Consider the following 25,587-nt stretch of genomic DNA (forward strand, 5'->3'; position numbering starts at 1 on the left):
ATTGTATTAGCGAACGGAGTGAGAATAAAGAGAAAACAGGTAAGTGAAATAATTTCGTCAGAGGTATAGTCAAAGAATTTAATTTCTTATCCATTTTGTACTTTGGCACAGTGACAATAGTATGAGTATGAGTATAGTATGAGGTCGACTTTCATATTGATTGTCAATGTAACAAGGTACGAAATTATTAGTTACAAAGTACAACAATTAAATTCTTTAACTGTACCTTCCATCCCTTGCGTATAACAAATTTAAAAACCTACTAATTATTCGTTTAGAAAATTTGAATGAATGAGAGTCCTGCCATAGGGCTCAATAATTGACAAATAGCGAATTTGAGAATGCTAGTATATTGAATCCACAAGGACGCGCAATCTGTCACACAAATGAACAACGCTAACGTCGCTACACGGACGGAAAGGAAGGAAGTGGCGATAGCGTCATCGGCATTATTCATGGACAACACACTGACTGACCTACAAGCTAATTTTAACGCAATACTATTATCGAATCCGCAAATATTACTCGACTGTGTTCTATCAATTCCCTACGTTTGCGTTAATCGCCGTGGATGGTAAGTGCAATCGCCATCAAGATAATTGAATCTAAATCTACCCATTCACTTTGGCCTGGTTCGATTATCCGCGAGTGACGCAACCGACGTCACTGCGGCGGCGCGTGGTGAGGCGGTAAACTCGGGAGCCATATGTCATACTCGAGCGAAGCGGGTTCCGCTTTCTTGACGGACAGCATTCGCGGTGAAAACCGACTGTCGCGGTGCAACGCGTGTTGTGCATATCCGCGCGGGACTATGGTATTACTGTTTACTGACAATTCGCAAACCTTAAAGAGTTATGATAATAAATAATAATTCAGCCTTTATACGTCCCACTGCTGGGCACAGGCCTCCTTTCATGCGCGAGAGGGCTCGGGCTATAGTCCCCACGCTAGCCCAATGCGGATTGGGGACTTCACATACACCTTTGAATTTCTTCGCAGATGTATGCAGGTTTCCTCACGATGTTTTCCTTCACCGAAAAGCTAGTGGTAAATATCAAATGATATTTCGTACATAAGTTCCGAAAAACTCATTCATTGGTACGAGCCAGGATTTGAACCCGCGACCTCCGGATTGAAAGTCGGGCGTCATATCCACTCGGCCACCACCGCTTCTTTAAAGAAAAAAAAAGTTATAAATAAATAAATACTAGAGGACAATCTTACACAGATCGACCTAGCCCAAAACTAAGCTTTTGTACTCTAGGCGACGATATAAATACTTATATCGGTAAATACGCTGTCGTCGTGACAGATACATAGATAACATCCATAACTCAGAACAAAAATTCTTGATAAACACACAAATAAATGCCCTTACCGGGATTCGAGCCCGGGACCTCCTGCTTCGTATGCAGGGTCACTACCGACTAGGCTACGAGGCCGTTAAAGTTATTGCAAAGACATGTGGACCGGCCAGTGTTGCTGTAAAGTACTGAATAAAGCTGGAAACAAATCATCGGACGCGGCTGACGGACGCGGCTGACGCGCGCGACATAAAAGTGTGCACAGTCAGGAACATCCAGCGCGCCAGATTTCTGTCGGATGTCCGAAGGCTCAAGGTTACGTCCACGGCTTACCTCCGATAGTTTGCACAGTTCAGTGTATATTCATTATCTAGATACCTATAAGTCGCGGCTGTGAGCCGCGTCCGTCAGCCGCGTCCGATAATTTGTTTCCAGCTTAAGGCCGACATTTGTTACCAGAGACCAGTCGTCAACCAGACAAGTCGTCTTTACCATAGAAAAAATAATAAGACAAGATTGCTCACTCCATACATCAGTTTTGATACCAAAAAGACTATTAATTTCAGTGTCTACATCTAGCATCGAGTAGCGGAACTATCAGTACTGCTACTTGACAATAGATGTAGCACCGACCGGAAAGTCTTATGTTGTTGAGCATAAGACTTTCCGGTCAGTGCTACATCTGGAGTGAGCAATCTATGTATTTTTTTCTCTATGTCTTTACTAAAATAATACAAGGCCTACAAATAGTCACTTGTTGTTGTTAGTATTTAGCTTGTTACCTTGGTTACACAGTGTCAAAGTCGCGATATTAGGTATCCTTGTAATGATTTACTTCTTAAACAAAACATGTTAGTAACCGTAGACCTAGAGTCTGTTCGGAAAGAGAAGAGTCGTGGAATGTATTGGGCCCTATACATTCCACGACTCTTCTCTTTCCGCACAGACTCTAACACTGAATGATTTCGACTTCTTTAGTTCTCTTTAAAAAAAAAAACCAAGGGAAAATGTGACTAAAAATGTAGCCTAGCTCGTAGATTAAGCATTACGGCCTAAAAAATTCGAGAGTCCACGCAGGCTAAGTTTTTATGGGATTATGTGTGCATTGTCGTCGTACGTGACGTAACGTGATCGACACGTAATTTATGCACTTTTTCAGTAAATATTTATGAGAAGTTGTAATTAGTTTACCCTACATCTCCCACTACAAGTCTACAACGCAACGTCGAAGGATTTGCCAAGCTCACTGCAACGCGCTTTAATAACAAGATCGAAAAACTGGATAGATGGCGCAAGCGATATTTTAGGCAAGAGTACAACGTGACTAATCTAAACTAAAAAAAATGGGTTGAAAACCTCTGTGCGTGCAAGAATGAAATGGTAACATTTGAATATTACTATTTCACTCTAGATATTTGTATTTTCATTATAATACAGAAAACTAATGATTGTGTCATCTGTGCATAGAACAAACGAATTAATCTAATGTTACGCTACGCAACGAACCGACACATTGTTTGGGTAGTGTTTGTAAAATATTGTTATTCAATGAATTGATTGTCAATAGAAATTATAACTGAACATGTAGGTAAACAAACTCTTTTGTCTATTTTTCAATTACTTAGGTCATCTTAGGTACATACTATTGAAGTTTAGTGCTTATTCACATTAATTTTATCTTACCTTTGAAATAACTGTGAAATCGTGGAATTGTATATTCAGGTGTATTCAGGATAAGAGGCTGTTTTTGTTGGTGGGAATGAACTAGATTTCTTTAATATTTCAGTGTCGAATATATTTGTCGAAAAAACTCTAAGTATCCACTGCTACAGTACCTATAGGCCGACCAATATAACGGTAACATCGGGTTGCGAACGGCTGTTACAAATCTCGGGGTCGAGTTAAGATAACGTACACTGGCGTTCAAAAGTGCATGGACATGTTTCATGTGTTTCAACCGTAATGTTAAGGCATTACGGTCGACATCTATCCATGCACTTTTGGACGCCACTGTACCTAGGGCACGAAGATAAGAGAGATATTTACACCATCGTCCACATCATTGCAAAGAAAAAAGGGCCACCAGTGGCCAGTTCGCTGTTAGTTCACGATGACAGCGCATCATCACCTCGGTTATTACCGACGCGCGTAATTATCACTCAATTTGCAATAGTTTCCGGAGGAGAGAAATAGTTTAATAGCATACAATTTGCGCCTCAGACTGATAATGTAATTCTATAGTAAATGTCTCCCTATCATAAAAAAACCGGATATTTTGTTTGTTCATCATCTTCCTCGCGTTGTCCCGGCATTTTGCCACGGGTCATGGGAGCCTGGGGTCCGCTTGGCAACTAATCCCATTGGCATAGGTACTAGTTTTTACGAAAGTGACTGCCATCTGACCTTTCAACCCAGAGGGTAAACTAGGCCTTATTGGGATTAGTCCGGTTTCCTCACAATGTTTTCCTTCACCGAAGCGACTTGTAAATATCAAATGATATTTCGTACATAAGTCCTGGAAAACTCATTGGTACGAGCCGGAGTTTGAACCATGCGACCTCCGGATTGCGAGTCGCATGCTCTTACCGCTAGGCCACCAGCGCTTGCGTTAGTTCAATTTTAAATTAATCTCAAATGTTTGAACGTCAGACGTCAGCTAAGAACCAAAATTACCGAGAAAAATACGAGTTTTATTTCAAACAAGGTTCATCCCGCGACTTCTTTCCGCGTTAGAAGTCGTTAAACTGGCCGAAGAGGGTCGGTGACCATTTTTCAGGTTATAAAAAAGTTCAACCGTTTTTGCAAGAAAAAACATCCAAACATATAGACATTTCCCGTTATAATGTTAGTAAGGATAAGTATTTGATAGTAAGCTTTGGCAGTAGGTAATGTAATGGTTTGTAATTTTTAAAACACTTGGCTATTGGTTCTCGTCCGAGCCCGGTCTCGTGAAATCTCGGTTTTTATCGTCGCATGAACGCGCTCCGTAGGCCTTCAACCATATGCGGGGCAAGTTAGTTCAAATATATACTCTTTTTCTACTCCAGTCAAGGACATACTTCTATTTGTCAATCAAATAAGTGCCAGTAATATCTAAATATCTAAATCAAAAAAGCGCGGCGCGTGAGGCTAGCCGGCGCTTGTCAAAACAATACAAGGAATACGCATTGAACTATTATTACTACGTATAGAACCGACACACAGAACCAGTATTTTGCGCCATGAGTTGTAGCCGGCCGACAACAAACTATGGAACCGGAGCGTGAATCTCGCGACCTAATCGTGTAAGCGCCATAAATTTCACGGCGTTTTCGATGTTTTGGTCGCGTGATTTACGCCCCGGCCCCCTCGCGTTGCGATTGCGACAATTTCATTATTTGGTATGTCTATGCGACAGTATAACTCAATGGGAATACATCAAACCCAATAAAAGTACTCACTGGTTGTAAAGTTCCGGCTGGCGTACGCAGCGCTCTCCTTGTCGTGCAGCAGCGTGAAGGCGTGCAGCTGGTAGGTGGCGCCGGGAGACAACTCCTTCAGCGTGTGCGTCCAGCCGGCGCCCGGAGTCTCCGGCGCCTCCACGGTGATATTGCGGGCTCCGCCCTCCGTCCGCTCCGTCAGAGGGATCACCTGCAAGCGTAACAGTCTTACACTAAGGCCTGAGTGGACGCTCGAAGCTGAGCGTTCGGCGGGGCGTGCAGCGTGGCGTCGAGCTCCCAAGGGATTTGAACAGCGTGCACTAAGGCCGCTACTGTACGTTTGCATTTGTTTAACATGCACGCCACACGCCCCGCCCCGCCGCACGCCCAACATGAGCGTCCACTCAGGCCTTACACTTACAGTCGGAACTGGCTCTTTGGATATTAAAACTGGAGATTCGGTTACTATAAAAACGGGTTATATCGCGTAAATTGAATTTATACTACATCCCGACGTTCCCGTATAAATTCAATATACGCGATATAATCCAATTTAATCGTTTTATTTCATGAGTAACTATCGCGGTAACCGAAGACCTTATTCATGAAACTTAGCAAATTTTAGTTAAATATTGTCGCATAAATAACGCTATTATTCCTTAATGACTTTATAAAGATTACCACTCCCGTTTCAGTGAAGGAAAACACCACGAGGAAAGCGAATTTTAATGACTCTAATATAGCTCTAATCTCGCTCGGAAAAAGTGCCAGTTGCACCGGTTTACTATGAAACTTTCCATACAGTAAAAGTTTAGCGAACTCTTTAACGATGACAAACAGTTTGGTGCTTATTTATTGTATGGAAAGTTTCATAGTAAACCGCCGGGGCGCGCCGGGTGACGTTGATCAGTCTGTCAAGTGCGAATGGTGCAACCGACGCTAAGGGGGTTAGAATGCCTGTTATTTGGCAGGTCAAAACTCAGGTGCTTTAGAAAACAATGGTAAAAGCCAAATTAAGTAAGGCTTTAAGAACATTTGTATTGTATATTGAACCATGGCATAATAAACAATAATGCAGGGCATCCTCGCGATAACACCACACATGCCACATAACTGCATAATAATAGTCTAACGTAATGGCAATGGCTAATACAAAACAATAAACAATACGTACTAAAACATATTTGGTGTAAATAATGACAGGTGTTTATACTTGTGCGTTTTAGATATTAAAAATGGAATATGCTGTTGATTATCGTTTCTCTATAAGAAAACGACAAAATTTAACAGACAGAAAACGACAATATTAAACCTCAGATCAGCTAGTAACATATTATGCTTTGCTTTCTCACGTTTCTTTTATTTTACATACGAATTATAAACACATGCCTGCTAATGCCTAATGGCGGAAATGACTTTACGTCACACAGACTGTGTTGATTGACTGTTACTACATAAAATAAACGAGTAAATTAAAAATTAAAAATCCGAGAGAATGTTCAACTTCCAGAAGTAACTCTCTCTGATAGGTATGTTACCTCTACATACCTGTTGCGGAAATCATCATTCTACCTACGCAGACGAAATTGCGGGCAGTATAGGTATACCTTGTTAATAAAAGTACCTGTACTGCACCACTCACTGCATCATGCCTGTGATATTTAAGTTATTTTTTCTCTTTTCTCGACCCGGTAACGGTTCTATCTATCTATATGAAAGCCGCTAATGATCTCATATTATTGCCACTGTGACAATGACAAGGTACGAAGTGGTAACAAAATCAAATTCCTAGTAACATATTATGCTTTGCTTTCTCACGTTTCTTTTATTTTACATACGAATTATAAACACATGCCTGCTAATGCCTAATGGCGGAAATGACTTTACGTCACACAGACTGTGTTGATTGACTGTTACTACATAAAATAAACGAGTAAATTAAAAATTAAAAATCCGAGAGAATGTTCAACTTCCAGAAGTAACTCTCTCTGATAGGTATGTTACCTCTACATACCTGTTGCGGAAATCATCATTCTACCTACGCAGACGAAATTGCGGGCAGTATAGGTATACCTTGTTAATAAAAGTACCTGTACTGCACCACTCACTGCATCATGCCTGTGATATTTAAGTTATTTTTTCTCTTTTCTCGACCCGGTAACGGTTCTATCTATCTATATGAAAGCCGCTAATGATCTCATATTATTGCCACTGTGACAATGACAAGGTACGAAGTGGTAACAAAATCAAATTCCTTGACCAAACCTACTCGTAAATAAGTCAAAAACCATCTACCGTTTGGCTACCGCTTTATAACATTTTATGATTGAACAAAATCTATGATATTGACCGAACGAGCGGGAAGTGCGAGCAAATCATCTCCGATGCAACTTGGACACATTTTTCGGACGATTGTAGTGAAATTTTGTGAGCAGGTTCAACAATTATATGTTTTTTTTTTCGAAATGGCGGAATCATACATTTATACAATTTTAAGCAAAGCAAGAGTAGACAAGACAGCTCACAGAGGCATTAGTAAATTAACCAGTGGTATGAAACTGTGGCAGTGAGTGGGGTCAGTGTCGCAACGCTAATGGCGATCATTTTGGTGACGCCGACTGTCTGACTCAACCACTGCGCAACTTGCGGGAAAACCAGCTCTTACTCAAACTTATACTTTTGACACTACAATATCTGGGTAATGGCGTCTCCGTAAATGGCTTCTTAGGCAGGCATCTACATTCTACGTAGCTCAAGGAAAAGTAATTTCTCTTTTTTATTCGTAGGCCAATCATGTAGAGCAGCCATACTCTAAAAGTGTTCCGCGGAACCCTAGGGTTCCGCGACACCCCTGCAGGGGTTCCGCAAGAATTTAGAATTATGCTTATTAATAAAAAATACACTTCTAAAAACTATTGTTTTATTGTAGGGTTCCATCAAGTATTTCGCTTTCCAAAAGGGTTCCGTCAAAAAAAAAGATTGAGAACCGCTGATATAAAGTATTGTCACTAATAATGGACAGTATAAGAACTGCAGTTGGTTTCGTCATAGTTGACAAATGAAACTTGTTTTATTTACCAAATTAAGAAAGCAACAAACTTATCTGGAGTAACAACGCAGTGTGTTGTCATCCTCGAGGTTAACGAAATCAAAAACACAAAACTAATGGCTAAGGATGGAAAAAACACCCCGTAGAAAATGAATTGAGATATTTGTGTGTTTTACCTTGAAGCGGAAGCCGGTGTATTCTCCGTGCGACGGCGGCGCCCAGGCGATGGTAGCCTGCTTGTTGCGCGACAGCGACACCGTCAGGTTCGTCGGCGGCTCCGGCGCTGCGGGAAACAATCACATGCTAATGACACAGTCCAGGGATGTTACGGAGCTCCGGTTCCGTTAAGTCGGAACTTCCGATTGGTATTCCACATCCGTTTCGGTTCCGATTCCGTTATTTTTGAATCAGAAGTTATATCGGATGTCAAAGCTTAGCGCTGCATCAGAAACAAACAAGTTTATACGTCGCATTCTCTCATCGCCCTGAATTTTTATTTTTAATATAGGTACTTACCCTTAACATCTCATCCACATCTCACTCAGGCTCCGATTCTGGTTCCGGTTCCGATTCCGTTTCTGGTTCCGATAAACTAAATTTAAAACATCTGGTTCCGCTTTCGGTTCCGATAAAACCACATCCGTTACATCCCCGAACAGTCAAATAATCACTCGTAAGGACGCTTATACTAGAGTCGTTCTAAGCACGAAGAATTTCGTACATTGACCCAACTGTTACTGTCTCTACCGCACGCGCGATAATTATACTGCTGTCCCGCTCATGATGCCGGCGGTCAATGACACTGTGCGAGCGAGACAGCGATGCAATTATGCGCGTGTGATAGAGATAGGAGGTCAGGAGGTACGGAATTCCTCGTGTTTAGCGTCCTCACATTAATTGAAAACAGTTTTCAGTTTAAGTCTAACAGTCAGCCACGGTCAGCTTAAGATTTTTAGCCCAACGATAAAGGTAATAGAATTTTGTTTAAAAAAACCCACCAGTAATGATAGTCTGATTCCAAGTAAGCAGATCAGCAAAGGTAGCATTGGAGTAGTATAGCATGAAGTGGTATTTGGTGCCCGGGAGCCCCTGGAAGTTGATGGTGGAGGCCCGGGCCGGGACGGTGAAGTTGGGTGCCGGTGAGCCATGCGGTGGCCGGTAGTCCAGCCGGTACTCCCCGCCCGGGTCGGCCGCGCCGGCGCCGGAGCCCGGGATCTCGATCACCAGGTCCGCGCCCCATGTGCCACCCTGAAGGAAACATATCGTCAAGAAGGTTCTCTTTTGAATTGACTAGCAGTAACTTAGACAACGACAATTGGCAAGGTAGTTGCTTGGTTGTTATCGTAGTAGTATTAAGTATGTATATCATAGACCTCTAGCCAGACTATAGCACTGCCAATACTTGATGACTGAGATAAGATAAGATAAGATAAAATTTATTTCATTGAAAAAGATGAACCCATTTTGAGACCCTTGTCCTGTTTTTTTTTTCTACTCCCGTACTTTTATTTGTCATTTAAAGGGTCGTGCACACACCTTTAAAACCCTACCTTAAGCCCGTTCACATTTTTTTTTTATTTCATTTATTCTTTTCCCGCCCGTACCCTCCATTTTAGCTACTTCTTGAATTAAAAATATTTGTTAAATTTACAATTTTATTTAAAAGTAATATTAATAATAATAATATATACACGGTTACACACAAATGTTTTTAATTTATAAGCGTCAGTTTGTAGCCACGCCAAGACAATAGACGAATCTGTCAAAGCTGTGATTTTTGTCACATTAACCCGAATTAAGCATTCACACGCGTACTTCATTAGTTTTGCAAGAAGTGCTGCGGCCATAAGTTCCATTTTCGGGATAGTCTGAATTTTGACAGGTGCTACCTTTGACCTTGCCATCAACAATCTGCACTTAACGTTAGACTGATGTCGTGAGATGACGTAGATGCAGGCGGCGTACCCACGAGAAGACGCGTCGCTAAATCCAACAAGTTCGCATTCAGTTACATTTGGAAGCAAGATATGCCGTTGAATCTGCAACTCGGATAGTCGGGGTAGTTCGTCAATGAACGTCAACCACTGCTCGCATACGTCTTGAGGAAGTGGATCATCCCAACCGAGACCCACCTTCCAAAGGTCCTGAAGAATGCACTTTGCAACAAATGTGCATGGAGCAATGTATCCAACAGGATCATAAATTGACGCAAGAGTCTTCAGTACAGATCGCTTAGTATTGACGGTATCTTGTTTGTTCAATGAGAAGCTGAACGCGTCAAACACCGGAGACCATTTCAAGCCTAAAAGCTTAATTGAAACGTCATCCCTGTCCTTTTGAAAAGTGACAGTAGTTTCACGATGTTCGGCCGGGACGCGCTCAAACAACTGTTCAGAGTTGCTCGACCACTTCTTAAGCACAAGTCCTCCGCACTGTAGCATATTAATCAACTCGTCCTGTAATGCACATGCCTGAGAGAAGGTGCCGCATGACCACAGGATATCATCCATATAGATGCCTTGACGTACAACTTCAGCAGCAGAAGGGAAACGTTCGCCTTCATCACTGGCTAATTGTAGTAAAGTGCGTATGGCCAGAAATGGACTCGAACTCACGCCATATGTGATTGTTTTCAACTCATAGACTTTTATCGGCTCGTCAACTGACGACCGATATAAAATATGTTGATATTTTCGGTCAGATTCGCGCACAAGGATTGCACGATACATTTTGCAAATATCACTTGCGAAACAGTATTCGAATAATCGAAAATTTGTTATAATGGCTCCTATATCACGGTATAGGTTTGGTCCCGTCAACTGGGTGTCATTAAGAGAGACGTTTGTAGACGTTTTCGCACTAGCATCAAAGACTACGCACAACGGCGTAGATGTGCTGCTTGGCCTTAAAATACTGTGATGTGGTACAAGATATTTGCTCGGCTCGCTACCAGTATACAATTCCATGTGGTCTAGTTTCTCATACTCCAACATGAAGTCATTGTAAGCTTGCTGCAGCACTGGTGAGCGCGCGAGTTTGCGCTCTGTTGCCAGCAGTCGTCGCTCGGCAGCAGCGCGAGAGTCTCCGAGTATCGGCGCATCAGGAACAAAAGGCAGCGGCACGATATACCTCCCCCCCTCATCACGGGAGTGATCACGCACGTAAATATCTTCAGCCAGCTGATCTTGTGGGCTGAGTACAGGTTTGCACGGCAATTCCTCTACTTCCCAGAAGTCACGCAGCGTTTTGTCCAAAGTCTTCTCTAGAGAAATCGTCAGATGGAAACTCTGTGTTGGTGTTTCGGTGTCGTTACTGTCGTTGTATAATCTTCCGCTAACGACGTACCCAAAAATGGTTTCAATAACCTTTGGAATGTTCGGCTTGACAGTAGTAGGCTTGTCCATAATCAATTCGGACACGACGCCATTGTCCAGTAGAATATCCACCGATGACTTCTCGAAAAAGAATGGGTCAGCCAATTCAAAATTCTTGTATTCTTCCACGACTTCTGGCGGAAACGAAACATTTGGCATTTCAGATGACACTTTCTCCACGACGACCATCTCCACCTGGAAACTCGGAACGTCCAATTTACACGGCTTCAAGTCGCACGTCACCATGCCAAAGTTTTTGACAAGTTCACCTCCAAGTCCTGATACTGTGTAAGGACATTTGTTGCGAGGTAAGCCCAAACGTTGAGCACAATTCAAAGTAATAAATGAGCTTTGCGCTCCAGAATCAAGAACAGCACGGCAGTTCTGATGTTGTCCGGTGATGTCAACCACTAGAGTCCTCGTAGTCCCCAACACTACACCGTAAGAACCTGAATTTTCACTCACGGAGTGAAGATTCTCAGTTCCAGTTGGAGCGGGCGTCACACTCACGGAGCGCGGCGGCGAAGGCCCCGCTGCATGCACGGCAGCGCGGGGCGTCTGCAGGGTCGGCACGGCCGGAGCCTGCAGAACACTTGCATCCCGATGTAGCAAATAATGATGAGGCTGAGAGCAAACTCCACAAGTCATATTGCTCTTACAACTTGACGCTTCGTGACCACTTTTCAAGCAGTTGCTGCATATCTTCAAGGCGTTGACACGGTCAATCCTATCTTGAATCAACAGTTTACGAAACTGTTCGCAACGATAAATCAGATGATTTGAGTTGCAATGCACGCAAGTCAGTTTGTTTTGGTACGAATTATTTTGAGTATCATTATTACGCGAAACAGTTAATCCAACCTTTTGCGAAGACGAGGTCGCGTTCGAATATTTGAAACTGGCAGGTTTATGACTCGGTTGTGTGAAGTTGACAGGTGACTTCACTTTGACTTGTTGATGGTTTATAGTCCGGGAGCTAGTACTAGGAAAAGTATGTTCCAACACTTTTATTTGTTTGTTCACAAAATTTATTAATTCCGCGAAAGTCGGTAATTCATTTTGATCGCGGCTTTCTTCAAACAATTTCCGAGAATGACTGTCTAGCCCGCGAAGTGCCAGATGGCAGAATAGATAGTCGTCCAAGTTCTCAATCTGCAAGGCGTGAATAGCTTTCATGACATATTAATAATAATTTAGGTAGCACTTAAAAGATTAGTTTAATTAATTCCTTTATTTGTGGTTTCTTTTTCTCGACTCGTATAGTAAGAACATTTCTCTCTTTCTTTCTCTGACTTTTTTGTGGTCATTTTACTGGGAAATGAAACGAATTTGTCAATTTTCTAATAGAAAAAGAATGAGAAATGTAAGAATCATAGTCTAAAGTCTATTTTTTTATTCGGTAGACTAAAATGACAGTTCATAGTATGAACATAAAATGTCATTTCATACTATGAAATGTCATTTTAGTCTACCAAATAAAAAAATAGACTTTAGACTTAATTTATATTACGTATCGATAGGTCTTAATTCATACAGTAATGGAATATGTGGAATATGGATAAATATATATGGTTGGATATGGATTAAGGCAGGGCTCGGAACTAGGGTTGCCAAATCGAAAGGCGCATTTATGGCGATAAATAATACATTTTTCGGGATTTTGAGACTTGTCGGGAAAAAAAAACATTCAAATTAAAGTAATTGTATTAAAAACAACGTTATTTTACATTATTGGCACTACGTCAGCTGCTCTGCCCATAGACGTTTTTATAACGCTGACGCGCTCGACACGGGTCGCTCGCTCGCTCGACGACAGTTCGGAACTTGAAATTATTGTTTTAAAACGTGCAGCTGTTTTTCGGGACAGTTTCCACTTTGTCGGGAATGGGGAACACATGCTATTAAATCGGGAGAATCCCGCCAAATCCCGACCATCTGGCAACCCTACTAGGAACCAGTATTGAACCAGTATCGTTACAAAACCGTTATATTATTTCGTTCATTAAAAACTGGTCAATTAATTGAATGCAAAGTAATAGTAGTTTGTATTATAAGGGATCAAAATGATATATTTCTGTCAAGGGCATACATTGAATCCTGAATGAAGTGATGGATTCTACAATATTCTATAAAGTTGAATTCTGAGCGTAATGAGGGATCCAATTGTTGACGCCCAAGACGAAAGAATTTTGATACCGTGTGACACATTCTGCTTTTCACACCAACTATGAGGAAAATAAAAAAATCTTAGTATTGACACAATCTGATGCTTAAACAGATTATTTAAGCTAAAAAAATAATGTGCAAAAAAATTTAAAAATAGTGTGCTAGAACAGAAAAGTGTTACTTTAATCCCTCCTAGCAGGGAGGAAAAGTGCCACTTTGATCCCTCCTAGTAGGGAAGAAAAAGCTCTTTTCCGAATAGGTGGTGTGAAAAAAAAATTGTTCTCCTGCCGCCTGTGGCAGAATTATAGACTCTTTACCAAATTTCGCTTACCCCCCCCCTTGTTGTAGGTACAATGTACTATTGTATAAAAAAGTCCATGCATACAGTACACATGTTTATTTACCAGACTGAGAATTTGTTACAACATTGCCAGCACCAGGAGGGGGCAAAAAGACTTAACGCGACCCTCAATTAATAAACATACTTCGAATTGACAAACAATATTTATGAACCACAATGTTTGTCTGCCTCAGTGTGACAAAATATTCACGGGTATCATGTGGCACTAGTGTCTTGACACAAGTCCATCTGTCATGACAATGGAGTGCCACCATGACTAATGCCAAACAAGTATGCTGCTGAGACATTATACCCACTATTTATGTTTTAACCTCTCAGATCCCAGTGGCTCCAATAGGAGTCGGAATTGTATGGATTTGAGAGGTCCTGGGAAATGAGGGGTTAATCATCTAGTTTGTGGTTTACATATTTATTGCAGCTTTAATGTCAAAAAGCATTTGTATTTTAGTTAAACTTACCTACAAGAACTATCTAGAAATTGTTAATGGTTATATAATAATAAAAATGTTGATCTAACTTTTCTCTTTTTACCACTTTAGATAGATATCAAGAAAGATTTCTTGTCCTATGGTTTATTGGTAGAGAATACCATTTATACATTTCTGTGTATTATGCCAGACTGTTTAAGTAAACAAATAAATAAGAGACAATACTCAAATTTCAAACATTGTTGAACTCAAAGTATAACTGTAACAACAGGGGTGTTGCAAGCCTCCACATGCTATGACAACCACTTACCATCAGACCATGTATAGTTTGTTGTTAATGGTATAAACAAAAACAAAACAAATTGTTTTTGTTTACAATTTGTTTTGTCAACTATGAATTTTGTTTACATTCGTAACATAAGCAAATGTGAGAAAAAATCCACGAGGCATATGAGCTGGTTGTAAGGTACCAGTCTCTAGAACAATAGACCTTGGAAGACGTTAAATTAAAAATATTAATATGTTGTAATATTGTAATGAGTGGTAGAAGTGCACTGACCACAAGGAGTAGCAGAGCCAGCAGTAGCAGCGGCGGCGGGAGCGCTCGCAGCAGGCGCGCCCGCGCCGGGACCGCCCGCCCGCGCTCCGCCGTCGCTTGCGCAAACGACCTCATCCACATCATTGAAGGCTCAAACGTTTCACGCGACACTTTCTCTTCCTCACACCCGACACATCCACATGATAATCGCATTGTAATTCATCTAAGTACGAGCACACTGATGTCATATCATCGCGCAGCAGCCGTTTGCACGACAAATCCGTCTCGAAAACACTAAAATACGATTCTATTGTCGTACGCCATTTCACGGGAAGGTAAACTGTCTTGCCTTGTCTACCTGACAGGTTGTTATCGTGGGCTGCGCGTGCGATCCAATCATCGATATGATAAACACATCGACTATCGATGTCTTATTGTATCGTTACATAGAAGGTAGTATCCTATAGAAGTGGTCTACGCGTGCCTCCGTGAGGGACAAAACATGTAAATTCGACCAATCATAGCGTCGCATTATGGTGGGCAACAAATGAATTCGACCAATCACGGTGGTCAATTTACGGTGGGGAATAAAACAAGATGTGAGACTGTGACAAGGACAAACAATAATAGCGCTTTCTCTGCAACTCCTACTGAAAAATACATAAGACTATCCCGTTCTGTCAGTTATCCCCACCACTCATGCCCAATCCAGTTATACTAGATTCATGTATCGTTATAAGAGTACTAATCACTATCATTTATGTTGGCACAATCTACATTATTTAAAGTCCGTCAACCAAATCTTGTCAGTAGTAAAAGGCGGCAAATTTGAAAAATCGCGGGTTAGCAACACTGTGTTCGAATAATTCCAAAATGCGTGTCATCTGTGTTTTATCTGTGGAATGTGGATCGTGAAATTCGTGAACCCTAAGAGGGTATTTTTATGTCTGAACTCTCTAGTGGTCGAACAATATCAACTCCCTACTATCCAATGCTACAAATGCTGCCGGTATGGTCATTCGAAAGATAAATGTAGGTCTCTCCCTAGATGCTTCCGCTGCGGAGGTGCTCATCAGGGGGACAATTGTAACGGCGATGGTGAACCTCAACCATTCTGTTGTATCTGCCCTCAGGGGTTGGGGGCAGGTCACACAGCCAACAGCAAATCTTGCCCCGAATTTGTTAGACAATCAAACATTAAAAAAACCATGGGGGAGGAGAATATCTCCTACATTGAAGCCTCAAATCATCATGCTAAAGTCTCTCACAAATCTTACGCCAATGTTGCGGCCTCTTGCTCTTCTTCTCCCCAACCGCAGTCTTATAGAAAAACTATTTTCCGTCAACCCCGCACGCCTCCTCACCTAGAAAAAGGGTATGATAAAAGAGCTCATGATGCTTTGACAAGGGCCCCGGTTGTCGAATCCAGACCGGTCTTCCCTAATCAACCACCCCCTAAGGAACAATTCATAGTTTCAGAGATTATAAAGTTGATTTCTTCCTTCGTTAAAATTTTTTCTCCCGCCAGCCCTTTGGCTAACCCTTCTTTGATTTCCCACGTAGCGCCTTTTATTTCATCTCTGTTAAAGCATAATGGATCAAGTAATACTTCAGTGGAACAGTCGCAGTATCAACAATAAAAAACAAGAGTTACTTTTCCTTATCAATAAATACAATCCAGCTATCTTGGCCATATCAGAAATATGGCTAAAGCAAAACTCCAATTTCAAAATCCCCAGTTACTGTTCTCTGATGGATTGCCGGGCTGATGGCTGTGCTGGAAGTGCCCTTTTCATTAGAGACCATATTTCCTACTTACCTATTTCACTGCCTAATAATAGTCCTAATTTCCACGCAGCTTGTGCTCGTGTGGAAGGCATTACATTTTTATCCCTTTATATTCCTGATCCTTCTTCTAACATCCTAAAGTCTCTAAGGAAGTTAATAGAACCCCTCCCCCAACCTATTATTGTTCTTGGGGATTTTAATATCCACCATGCTTTATGGGGTTGTGAGAAAAAAGATGACGCTCTAGGAGAACAGTTTCTACTAGATATATTGGACAAATGCAACTTATGCCTCCTAAACTCGGGTTCACCCACCCGACGCTCTCTGCCTAATCAATCAGCCAGTGCAGTTGACTTATCCCTTTGCTCTCCTTCTCTTGCATCTCGAATTTCCTGGGAAGTCCTGGACAGCACTTATGGAAGCGATCATTTCCCTATTTTACTGTGTCTTCCTTTTGGTTCCTCTAAAAGACCCTCAATAACCTATCCCCTTCTAATATATAATATCAACAACGCAGACTGGGATAGTTACAAAAAACGTCTAGAGTATGAGACGTTACATCTTCCTCCCATCACTCCACACTCTATAGAGCTTTGTTCCGACGCCTTAATTGCAGCCATTAAGACGTCTGCGGATAAGGTCTTTCCCCTTAAAAACACAGTTGTTGGCAAACTGGCCTCTCCCCCGTGGTGGGACAGTGACTGCTCTAAGGCTATCAGGGCTAGAAAAAGAGCAGAGCGGGAGTATGCTGTAAATATGTCAAATGAGAATTTTGATTCACTGAAAAAAACCATGACGGATACCAAAATCTTGCTTAAGAATAAGAAGTCTGAAGGGTGGAAATCATTCTGTTCCTCTTTAAGTCCCTCTACTCCAGATACAATTGTTTGGAATAATATCAGAAAATTTAGAAGATCATATAACCCTTGTAAATGCCCTTACCCAAATTCTTTACAATGGGCTGAATCTTTTCTAACCAAAATAGCTCCTCCATATGTTCCTGGGGTTCTTGACTCCACTATAGGTTTGCTGAATAATCATTCATCTGACCCCCTAGATCAGTTGTTCTCACTTGTGGAGCTCAGGAATGTGTTGGGAGCGGTAAAAGACTCCGCCCCAGGACATGATGGTATTCCCTATTCGTTTATTGCTAAAGCTGGTGACCGATTCCTTAATTACTTCCTTGGCCTAATTAACTCTATTTTACTTTCGGGCCGGCCCCCTCGGTCCTGGAAATCTCAACTGATAATGCCCATTCTCAAACCAGGTAAGGACCCAAATGACCCACAATCATACCGACCTATAGCCTTATCGTCCGTTCTAACTAAGATTTTAGAGCATCTTATCAAGAACAGATTGGAATGGTTTCTTGAAAACCACGAATTGTTAGGAAAATCTCAATATGGCTTTAGAAAAGGTAAAAGTACAATTGATAGCTTGGCTATTTTCACAACGGATATAAGACTAGCTTTTTCAAAACAAGCTTCGGTTCTTGCAGTATTCTTGGACGTCGAGGCTGCCTACGACAATGTTCAACTTTCCATTCTCCGAGAAAAACTCCGTAATTTGAGAATACCTGCGAGATTGTCCTGTCTTGTGGGCAACCTACTTTCCGAAAGGCAAGTTACATTCCGGGGCAAAGACCCTCACATCAACCCTTCTAGACTGGTTTGGCGCGGATTACCACAGGGATCTGTCCTGAGCCCCCTACTGTACAATTTTTACACTCATGACCTGGAGCGGTCTATTTCTGACTGCCACGTACTCCAATATGCAGATGATCTTTTAATTTACTCCTCAAATAAAAACCTAGTTTCTGCCAGTGAGTCTATCAACATGTCACTTCAGTCTTTAAATAACTGGCTCTCTACTAATGGTCTGTCCCTGTCTCCTTCTAAATGCTGTGCAGTCGTTTATACTCGTAAAAGAGCCCTGCCTAATTTGAATGTTTCGATCAACGATTCTAATATTCCCTTCCGTCCCTCCTACAAATTTTTAGGAATTAATTTAGATTCTAAACTAACCGGGGACCTACACTTTGAATATTTAGTTAAAAAATGTGAACGTGGACTTAACACTCTCAGATGCCTAGCGGGAGTTTGGTGGGGTTCCCATCCTACTTCCCTGAAACTAATTTATAATGCTACTGTTCGAAGCATATTAGATTATGGCTCCCATCTCTTGATACCAGGGAATAAAGCTGGATTGAAAAAACTTGATCTAATCCAATCGAAAGCCCTAAGAATTATTTTGGGTGCAATGAGGTCTAGCCCAATCAAGGCTATGCAGGTAGAGTGTGTTGAGCCTCCCCTCGCTTTGCGCCGTCAATTCTTAGCGGATAGTTATTTTTTCCGATTGCTACAATTCTCGTATCATCCTATCATTCACCGTTTATATGACCTTAAAGCAGTGTCTGCCCCTAATCGTCTTGACCTACCCTGTCTTGTGAATAGCCTAAGAAAGTTTCAAACTCTCAAAGATCCAGTTTACCATACCCGCCGACTACCTTTGTATGAATTTAACTACGAGATTATCATTTACCAGCCCCGCGTTATTCTAAACTTCGACATATGTCATAATGATCCTCATGCAGATGAGTACCTCCGCCAGATCCTTACGCGCGAATGGCATGACTGGAACACTATATTCTGTGATGCGTCTAAATTATCACCAACTGGCTGTGTGGGAGTAGGAGTTTTCCACTCTCAATATAACATAGTACAAAAAATTAAATGCCCTCCTGAAACGTCTGTATATACTGGAGAATGTATTGGCATTTTGGAGAGTGTGAAGTTTATTATTCTTTTCAAACTTAAGAAAGCTATCATCTTTTCAGATTCCCGTAGTTGTCTACAAGCACTACTATCTAACCCGTTTTCGTCAAAATTCCACAACCCAATTATCCTCCAAATTAAGGAGAATCTTCTAATTTGTAAAAAAAGGGGGTTTGAGGTTGCCTTGATCTGGGTTCCGGGCCACTCAGGGGTCTCAGGGAATGAACGAGCTGATCGGGTAGCTAAGGAAGCCGTGGTTTGCGGTGACAAAACGCCTTTCAGGAACTACTGTTATGATTTAGTCCCTCTGGCCTCTAGTTGGCTTTTCCAAGCCTGGTCGGCCAAGTGGACTGCCGCTAATCGATCCCGAACCAAATCTTATTACCTTGTACAACCTGATGTACCAAGAAAACCTTGGTTCTCAAGGATTTTTATCCCAAAACAGTTCTGTTCCATAATTATTCGAATGAGACTGGGCCATTGCTGTTCTCCTGTCCATCTGAAAAAAATCCATAGTCGAGACTCCTCGCTGTGCGAATGTGGGCAGGAGGAAGGTGACTTAAATCACATTTTTCTTGCATGCCCTTTATATAATCATGATTATCTTTATACGGATCTTTTTCACCTTAAAGTTTCCTTACCTACTTCTATTATACAATTGATTAAGTCCAAAGACAAATTTATATTTTTAGCTCTAGCTTCTTTCTGTGAACTTAATAAATTGAAACTTTGATATATACCATTTTTGAAATCAGCAACTATTATTAATTATCTCATTATAATTTCTAAATTTTCGATTTATATACATATCGACATGACACTGGCTACTGTAATAAACGCCATTAAAAAAAAAAAAAAAAAAAAAAAAAAAAAAAAAAAAAAAAAAAAAAAAAACGACAGCCGTCACCTTATTTGTTTTCATTTGGTTTTCATTCTGAATCGTTTCTGTTTCAAGAGATATTTCTGCTGTCACCATTAAATACCAATACATTAAATGAGAATAAGCAAAGCTAAGGGGCCTACAATGTACCTACAATCATGCTCGTTGATGGTAAACATTACTAAAAATTGAGGTTATGACAAGTACATGGAAGAACTCTTTCGAACTTTTAAGATTATGTTCAGTTTTTTTGTTTTAGGGTTAAAAGGCATAAATAAAATTAAAACGTATGCCTAAATCTATCCAACAAGACCATAAATTGTGTCCTGGAAACCGTCCATAGGCCCACATGTCTAATATTTTCAGCAATCAGTTGTGACTATTTACAAAGATGCAATAGAATACTACAGAGTATTATGCTTGGTTGAAGTGACCCGGTAACATTGGTAACTTCATTATATTTTTTCAAATAATGACCTGAATTATAGTGTAAGCTAAAGTGACCCTTATCTTATTTACCTTTAAATTAAATAAACACCCAAATATCAGTTGTTTTATTTTCAATATGTAATCCTATTTTACAATATATACCAATCAAAAAAATTACACAGGTATGTCATATTCATCCAGAAGAGTACACTAATTTACATTAACAAGTGGCATATTATATTGTAAATAACAAATATATGCACTATCTAATTATCTGCATTTTGATATGATTTTATTTTAGTAAACTTAGAAGACATAGATAGGGAACAAAGAGAATATAAGCACTACAATATAAGTTGTTTTTGATATCTTCAAATTTGTTCATCATTTTGATTAACATTGTTTTAACATCGCTTTTAAATTGTCCGTCCGTTTCAATTTTTTTCAATAAACCGCGAGTGACAATTTGAATTGACGTACGCAGGGCGCGCTCAGCGGAAAAAAAAATTTTGGTTCGACGTACATTGCTGCTTTTCTTAGCGCAATACTGCTCTTTGAGTGTTGCCCTACTTTAGTTTGCTTTACATTGCTACTGACAAGATTTGGTTGACGGACTATAGCAACCAAAATATAGTCCGTCAACCAAATCTTGTCAGTAGCAATGTAAAGCAAACTAAAGTAGGGCAACACTCAAAGAGCAGTATTGCGCTAAGAAAAGCAGCAATGTACATCGAACCATAAGATTTTTTTTCCGCTGAGCGCGCCCTGCGTACGTCAATTCAAATTGTCACTCGCGGTTTATTGAAAAAAATTGAAACATGGACGGACAATTTAAAAGCGATGTTAAAACAATGTTAATCAAAATGATGAACAAATTTGAAGATATCAAAAACAACTCCCTATACTAAAATAAAATCATATCAAAATGCAGATAATTAGATAGTGCATATATTTGTTATTTACAATATAATATGCCACTTGTTAATGTAAATTAGTGTACTGTTCTGAATGAATATGACATACCTGTGTAATTTTTTTGATTGGTATATATTGTACAATATACATATTAAAAATAAAACAACTGATATTTGGGTGTTTATTTAATTTAAAGGTAAATAAGATAAGGGGCACTTTTCGACTTGGTTGCGTTGTACACGTATATAAACCGCCATAGGTAAGTATTGTCTGAAGAGATACTTTCTACTACGAACGCCTTATATTGGGCAAGATTTAATCCTGCAACAAACATGTATGGATTAGGTAGATATTGCGAAAGAACGGCGATATAATCAAGGCTCTTAATACTGTTTAAAAGGTTTACCTTTGTAAATAGTCACAACTGATTGCTGAAAATATTAGACATGTGGGCCTATGGACGGTTTCCAGGACACAATTTATGGTCTTGTTGGATAGATTTAGGCATACGTTTTCATTTTATTTATGCCTTTTAACCCTAAAACAAAAAAACAACATAATCTTAAAAGTTCGAAAGAGTTCTTCCAGTACTTGTCATAACCTCCATTTTTAGTAATGTTTACCATCAACGAGCATGATTGTACATTGTAGGCCCCTTAGCTTTGCTTATTCTTATTTAATGTATTGGTATTTAATGGTGATAGCAGAAATATCTCTTGAAACAGAAACGATTCAGAATGAAAACCAAATGAAAACAAATAAGGTGACGGCTGTCATTGACGATCCACATTCCACAGATAAAACACTGATAACACGCGTTTTGGAATTATTTGAACACAGTGTTGCTAACCCGCGATTTTTCAAATTTGCCGCCTTTTACTACTGACAAGATTTGGTTGACGGACTTTAATAGGATCTGTATAATTTTCCTGGGTCTTACTGACTGACAAATTGGTTTGACCAACTCTTTCTCTGGTTTAAGGATTTTATTATGACTATCGATAGTTATTCAATATCGATACTCAATCAACTAATTACAACCCTACGTCAAGTCAAATGTCAAATTCGTTGTGAAACTTGTTTGCGTTAAATTTTATAATTTTTTTGTTAAAAGCAATTACGTGGACAAATCGGTAAAATAAAAATAAAGTTATTATAATGCTTAAAGTTCAAATTCAGGAATAAATTTTATCATTTTCAAACATCGACGGACGGAAATTGAACGGATGATGGACGGATGCACGGATGGACTATAGACTGACGAATAACAAGGGTCCAAATTGTACTTGGGAATTATGTCTATCACAGTAAAACCTTGGTATGCGTAGTATAGTCGTTTAGTAGACAAAAATATTTACATAATTAAATGTACAAATTATGTTTATAATCTTTCGATATTTTGTAAGCTCCATTATAAAATGCTATTCATTGTTAGGGATCATCGTCTGGGTTCTTGGGTCACAATCCGGACCAAAGCCAGTAGTGCCAAACTTGAGCAAGGAAGGGACGGGACGCCATCAATTAACAAGCAAATTGTGACATTTGGCGTTGGCGGGTCGACTTGATACATTATTTACATTTACAGTATCAATCAAGTGAAATAACTTACCAAGATGTTAAATACCGACACGTGGAACCCTGAGAATACGCTAAAAATCTTAATAGCTTCGGACATTCACCTGGGCCATGTAGAAAGCGACCCGGTGCGCGGTGAGGACAGCTTCCTCGCGTTCGAGGAGGTGCTGGCCGAGGCGGCGGCGCGCGACGTCGACCTCGTGCTCCTGGGTGGCGACTTGTTCGACCACGCCAAACCCTCGCCCGCCTGCATGTTCAAGTGCACGCAGCTCATCCGGCAGCACTGCTTCGGTGACAAGCCGGTTCGCATCGAGCTGCTGTCAGATCAGCTCGAAAACTTCTCACGTAACATAAACTACGAGGATCCCAATCTCAACGTGTCGTTTCCCATTCTGTCCATCCACGGCAACCATGATGACCCCGTAGGACAGGGCAGCGTGAGCTCGCTGGACATCTTGTCGATCACAGGGCTCGTCAACTACTTTGGCAAGTGGAGCGACTACACGCGCGTGCGCATCTCGCCTGTCTTGCTGCGCAAGGGCTCCACGCAGCTCGCGCTCTATGGCCTCAGCCATCTGAAAGACCAGCGTCTTGCACGCCTTTTTGCAGAAAAGAAAGTTGAAATGGAGATGGTGGACGACAGCAACAATTGGTTCAATATGCTCGTCCTGCACCAGAACCGCGCGGACCGGGGCCCAGGTAACTTTATACCAGAAAAAGTGCTACCAAAATTCCTGGATCTGGTGGTCTGGGGTCATGAACATGACAGTCTAGTGTTCCCAATCAAGGGAGAAAAGAATGATAATTTTATGGTGGTGCAGCCAGGTAGTACAGTGGCAACATCTCTAGCTGCAGGAGAGGCACTGCAGAAGCACTGTGCTCTATTGGAAATCCATGGAACCAACTACAAAGTTACCCCAATTCCGCTTAAAACTGTGAGACCATTCATCTTTAAAACCATAGTTCTCTCTGAAGAGGACCTCGGGGAGGAAGAGGTCAACGAGCATGAGAAAGTGCAGGAATTTCTGAAGAATAAAGTGAACGAGGCCATTGAAGCGGCAAACAATCTCCGCAGCGGGCATCCCAAACAACCTACCCTGCCACTTGTGAGGCTGAGCGTGTTTTATGAGCGGCCAAGCCAGGATTTTAACAGGATGCGTTTTGGTCAGAATTTCACTGGACAGGTTGCTAATCCAAATGATCTTTTAATAATGAAGCGAGAGAAAAAGTACAGGGAGCGAAAGGAGACAGAGGAAATGGCAGAGGTAGACGTGGCGCACGCGGCGCATGAAGCGGCCGATGTGGAGGCGTTACTGGCCGCATACTACGCTGCGCTGCCGCCAGCGCGCCAGCCAGCCGTGCTGAGCGCACGCGCCGCTACCGAGGCCGTGCGCGACTTTACACTCAAACACGACGATGGCGTGTTCCGCCGCGTGTTCGACGCGCACCGGCGCCGCGCCGTCGAAGCGCTGCTCGATTCCACCGCCGAAACTGACGACGAGATCATGGAGCGCATGCGGCTGGCAAAAGATGTGCTCGATTCTACCGATCTTGATCAGCTGAAGATGCTCGTGGACCTGAACATCGTGGGGGATCCTGCGCCTAAAACTAAACCGCGCGCAACCAGCAAAACGACTACAAAGACGTTAGTGGTACTTTCGAGCGAAGATGAGACATTGGAGCAGTCGAACACGTCACGCGGGGCCAAAGCGACGCGCTCGCGTGGACGTGGACCGCGTGCGACGCGGGGCCGACCGGCGCGCTCGGTGCCTTCGCCCGCTCCGACGCCGGAGCCAGAGCGTCGCGCGCCGCGCCGTGCCGCCACCAAGGCCGCGTGGCTGACGGGCGCCGCGGCCGGCCGCACGCGCAACTCTTCCAGTATCGAGGACTCAGACTGAGCTAATACCGTCGTCGACATAAATAACTGACTATTTACCTTATTCCAACAAAAGGGTCCAGTTTATTCTTTTATAATAATTAATCACTCCGCGACCGCATCGCGGCAAGTGGTTTAAGACCCGTTTGCACAAACTTTCTTTAACAACAATTTACCATGCTATTTTACAGTCAACATATTATAAAATACATTGTATTAACGATTTCTAATAGGTACTATAAGTTATTATTGTCAAATTCATATTATTTTTATTTTGGTTATGTTATTTTAGATTCATTGCAAAGAATAGCACTTTTGTAAAGTTTTGTACAACCAATCATCACCAACCGTCATTCACAAATCTTCAATATGAAATGTAAAACGAGCCAAGTCAGTATTTTTGTGTGCAACTAGACTATACTTATGACTGATTGTAGGCCCAACAATTGTTTGCTTATGTGTATATTAAGCTTAATATTTAAGTGAAAATAAATGTCAGGTTCTATTAGTTACAATTGTTATAAATAATTTGATGACTGGCAAAATCAGCTTTTCTTTAATTCAAATTTGAAGATAGATAAGTAACTTATGTACTTAACTTTAAGTACGTACCAACTAACCATTAATAGAAGCCAAGTATGATTTATGTTATCACACTGATACCAGTCCGCACGCCGCTCCGGTGTGTGAGCGAGAAAAGAAAGCACACAC

At 41.2% G+C, this 25,587-nt stretch overlaps 2 protein-coding genes across 2 annotated transcripts in view; one reads left to right on the forward strand and one right to left on the reverse strand.

Annotated features, from left to right (window-relative positions):
- The window catches only part of LOC134662648 (tyrosine-protein phosphatase 10D-like), a 63,745-nt gene extending 48,679 nt beyond the window's left edge, over positions 1 to 15,066 (reverse strand). The window contains exons 1-4 of the mRNA XM_063518921.1: positions 14,661 to 15,066; positions 8,771 to 9,020; positions 7,949 to 8,055; positions 4,741 to 4,934 (exon numbers count right to left, since the gene is read on the reverse strand). Of these exons, the coding sequence (XP_063374991.1) occupies positions 4,741 to 4,934; positions 7,949 to 8,055; positions 8,771 to 9,020; positions 14,661 to 14,852 (743 nt within the window). The 5' untranslated portion in view covers positions 14,853 to 15,066. The remainder of the gene's footprint in view (positions 1 to 4,740; positions 4,935 to 7,948; positions 8,056 to 8,770; positions 9,021 to 14,660) is intronic.
- A 7,884-nt stretch (positions 15,067 to 22,950) lies between these two features.
- On the forward strand, positions 22,951 to 24,933 carry LOC134662390 (double-strand break repair protein MRE11). The gene has a single exon (XM_063518602.1). The coding sequence runs from the start codon at positions 23,039 to 23,041 to the stop codon at positions 24,896 to 24,898; it is 1,860 nt and encodes a 619-aa protein (XP_063374672.1). The 5' UTR covers positions 22,951 to 23,038; the 3' UTR covers positions 24,899 to 24,933.
- Positions 24,934 to 25,587: the final 654 nt, after the last annotated feature.

This window comes from Cydia amplana, chromosome 3 (genome assembly GCF_948474715.1).
Source record: "Cydia amplana chromosome 3, ilCydAmpl1.1, whole genome shotgun sequence".
NCBI classification, from domain to species: Eukaryota; Metazoa; Arthropoda; class Insecta; order Lepidoptera; family Tortricidae; genus Cydia; species Cydia amplana.

Coding starts and splice junctions, on each gene's coding strand:
- LOC134662390 (XM_063518602.1), top strand. CDS start 23,039: ATGTTAAATACCGACACGTGGAACCCTGAGAATACGCTAAAAATCTTA.